The following is a 1,649-nucleotide window of genomic DNA, read 5'->3' as shown; positions in this document are numbered from 1 at the left end:
TTTAAATCCACAGCATAATTGTTTCTCTATAACATACAGAATTGGATGTGTAAGGGAGAAGGTGTAATATTAAGAAAGGCTGTGTCGAGAAGGCTGTGTAAGGGAGAAGGCATAATATTAAGAAACTGATGTTTTCCATCAGAAAACAATATTCAATATTTTGTTTTTACATTTTGAATGCATTAAGCTTGAATGTGACTGATGTAAAGCAAAGGTTATGAATTCTAGTCCTGAAGGCTGGAGTGCAGCACAGTTTGGTGATTCCCTGCTCAAATATCTAACTCAGCAGTTAGTTACCAGATTTAGTAGGTTTGTTAGAGCAGGAAAAACACCAAACTGTGCTGAACTCCAGCCCTAAAGGACAGGAACTAAGGCCTTCTGCTTTAAATCCAGCAATATGACAATAATCATGGCAAAAAAAACTACATTATAGCTTGAACTCATTTACTATTCTGTTGTAGGCCATAAGTCCTGAGCTATGAACTCGACTGGAGGATCACAGGTTCTGGTACGAGACACGTTTGCCACAGCGTTTGCCAAGAACTTCATTTTGGTTGGAGTGTGGCTCAGCCTGAGCTACATCAATGTCACTGTTGTGGCTACCTTCTTCAGCAACCAGACCTTTTACGAGGACCCTCGCTATATCCTCTTCATCCACATGGTCATTAACGATGCAGTGCAGCTGACAGTCACCACCTCCCTGTTTGTGGTCAGCTACATCTACTACAGCATCAACGTGTCCATCTGCACCGTCTTCATCCTTGTGGCCATCTTCACCACCCGTAACACACCCGTGAATCTGGCTGCCATGGCCATTGAGCGCTACATCGCTGTCTGCAACCCTCTACGCCATGCCCAGATCTGCACTGTCCGTCGCACTTATCTACTCATTGGCTTCATCTGGCTAATCTCTGTAGTCCCTGACATTACTGACCTCTTTGTGACCCTGGCTACAGAACCCATCAGCTTCTTCTACACTTCCGTGTTCTGTTTGCGCCAGTACGTCTTCAAAGACCCCGTGCTGCTATACAAGCAGCAGGCCGTTGACGGTATCTACTTCTCCTTGGTCTTCTTCACACTGGTCTACACATACCTGCGGGTGCTCTTTGCAGCCCGAGCCATGTCAACTGAGAGAACATCGGCCCAGCGGGCCAGGAACACCATCCTGCTTCATGGAGCTCAACTCCTCATGTGTATGCTCTCCTATGTTTCTCCCAGCGTTGTGGTCGTTCTGAACATCATATTTCCTGGATACATCCTGGAAATGCGATATGCCAACTACCTCATCGTCTACATTCTGCCACGCTTTCTAAGTCCGATCATATACGGAGTCCGCGACCAAAAGTTCCGCAAGTATCTGAGGAGGTCCTTTGTGATTGCTCAGCAAAAGGCCAAGAGAAGAGTAGATAACCAACAGGAAGAAATTAAAGTGGACCTTTAGTTTTTTTTTATTATGTTACCATTAATATGGCCTGTATTAAATGAAACAGGATTTAAACCGAGGTTATCATTATTTTATTAAATGTTTATGAAAATAAAGAAATGCTTACAAGTGTTAGTGTTTGATCTTTCTTTTTTTATATCTGATATTTGTAATTTAGAGATTGTTCTAAGAATATTATTTAATTTATTTTTCGACAAGTTTAACT

At 42.6% G+C, this 1,649-nt stretch overlaps 1 protein-coding gene across 1 annotated transcript; it reads left to right on the top strand.

The window, feature by feature from the left end:
- Positions 1-309: 309 nt before the first annotated feature.
- Positions 310-1,441, top strand: LOC118807692 (odorant receptor 131-2-like). The gene has a single exon (XM_036569719.1). The coding sequence runs from the start codon at positions 479-481 to the stop codon at positions 1,439-1,441; it is 963 nt and encodes a 320-aa protein (XP_036425612.1). The 5' UTR covers positions 310-478.
- The last annotated feature ends 208 nt before the right edge of the window (positions 1,442-1,649 follow it).

This window comes from Colossoma macropomum, unplaced genomic scaffold (genome assembly GCF_904425465.1).
Source record: "Colossoma macropomum unplaced genomic scaffold, Colossoma_macropomum, whole genome shotgun sequence".
Lineage (NCBI taxonomy): Eukaryota > Metazoa > Chordata > Actinopteri > Characiformes > Serrasalmidae > Colossoma > Colossoma macropomum.
This window is presented reverse-complemented; position numbering and strand designations above follow the sequence as displayed.

Coding starts and splice junctions, on each gene's coding strand:
- LOC118807692 (XM_036569719.1), top strand. CDS start 479: ATGAACTCGACTGGAGGATCACAGGTTCTGGTACGAGACACGTTTGCC.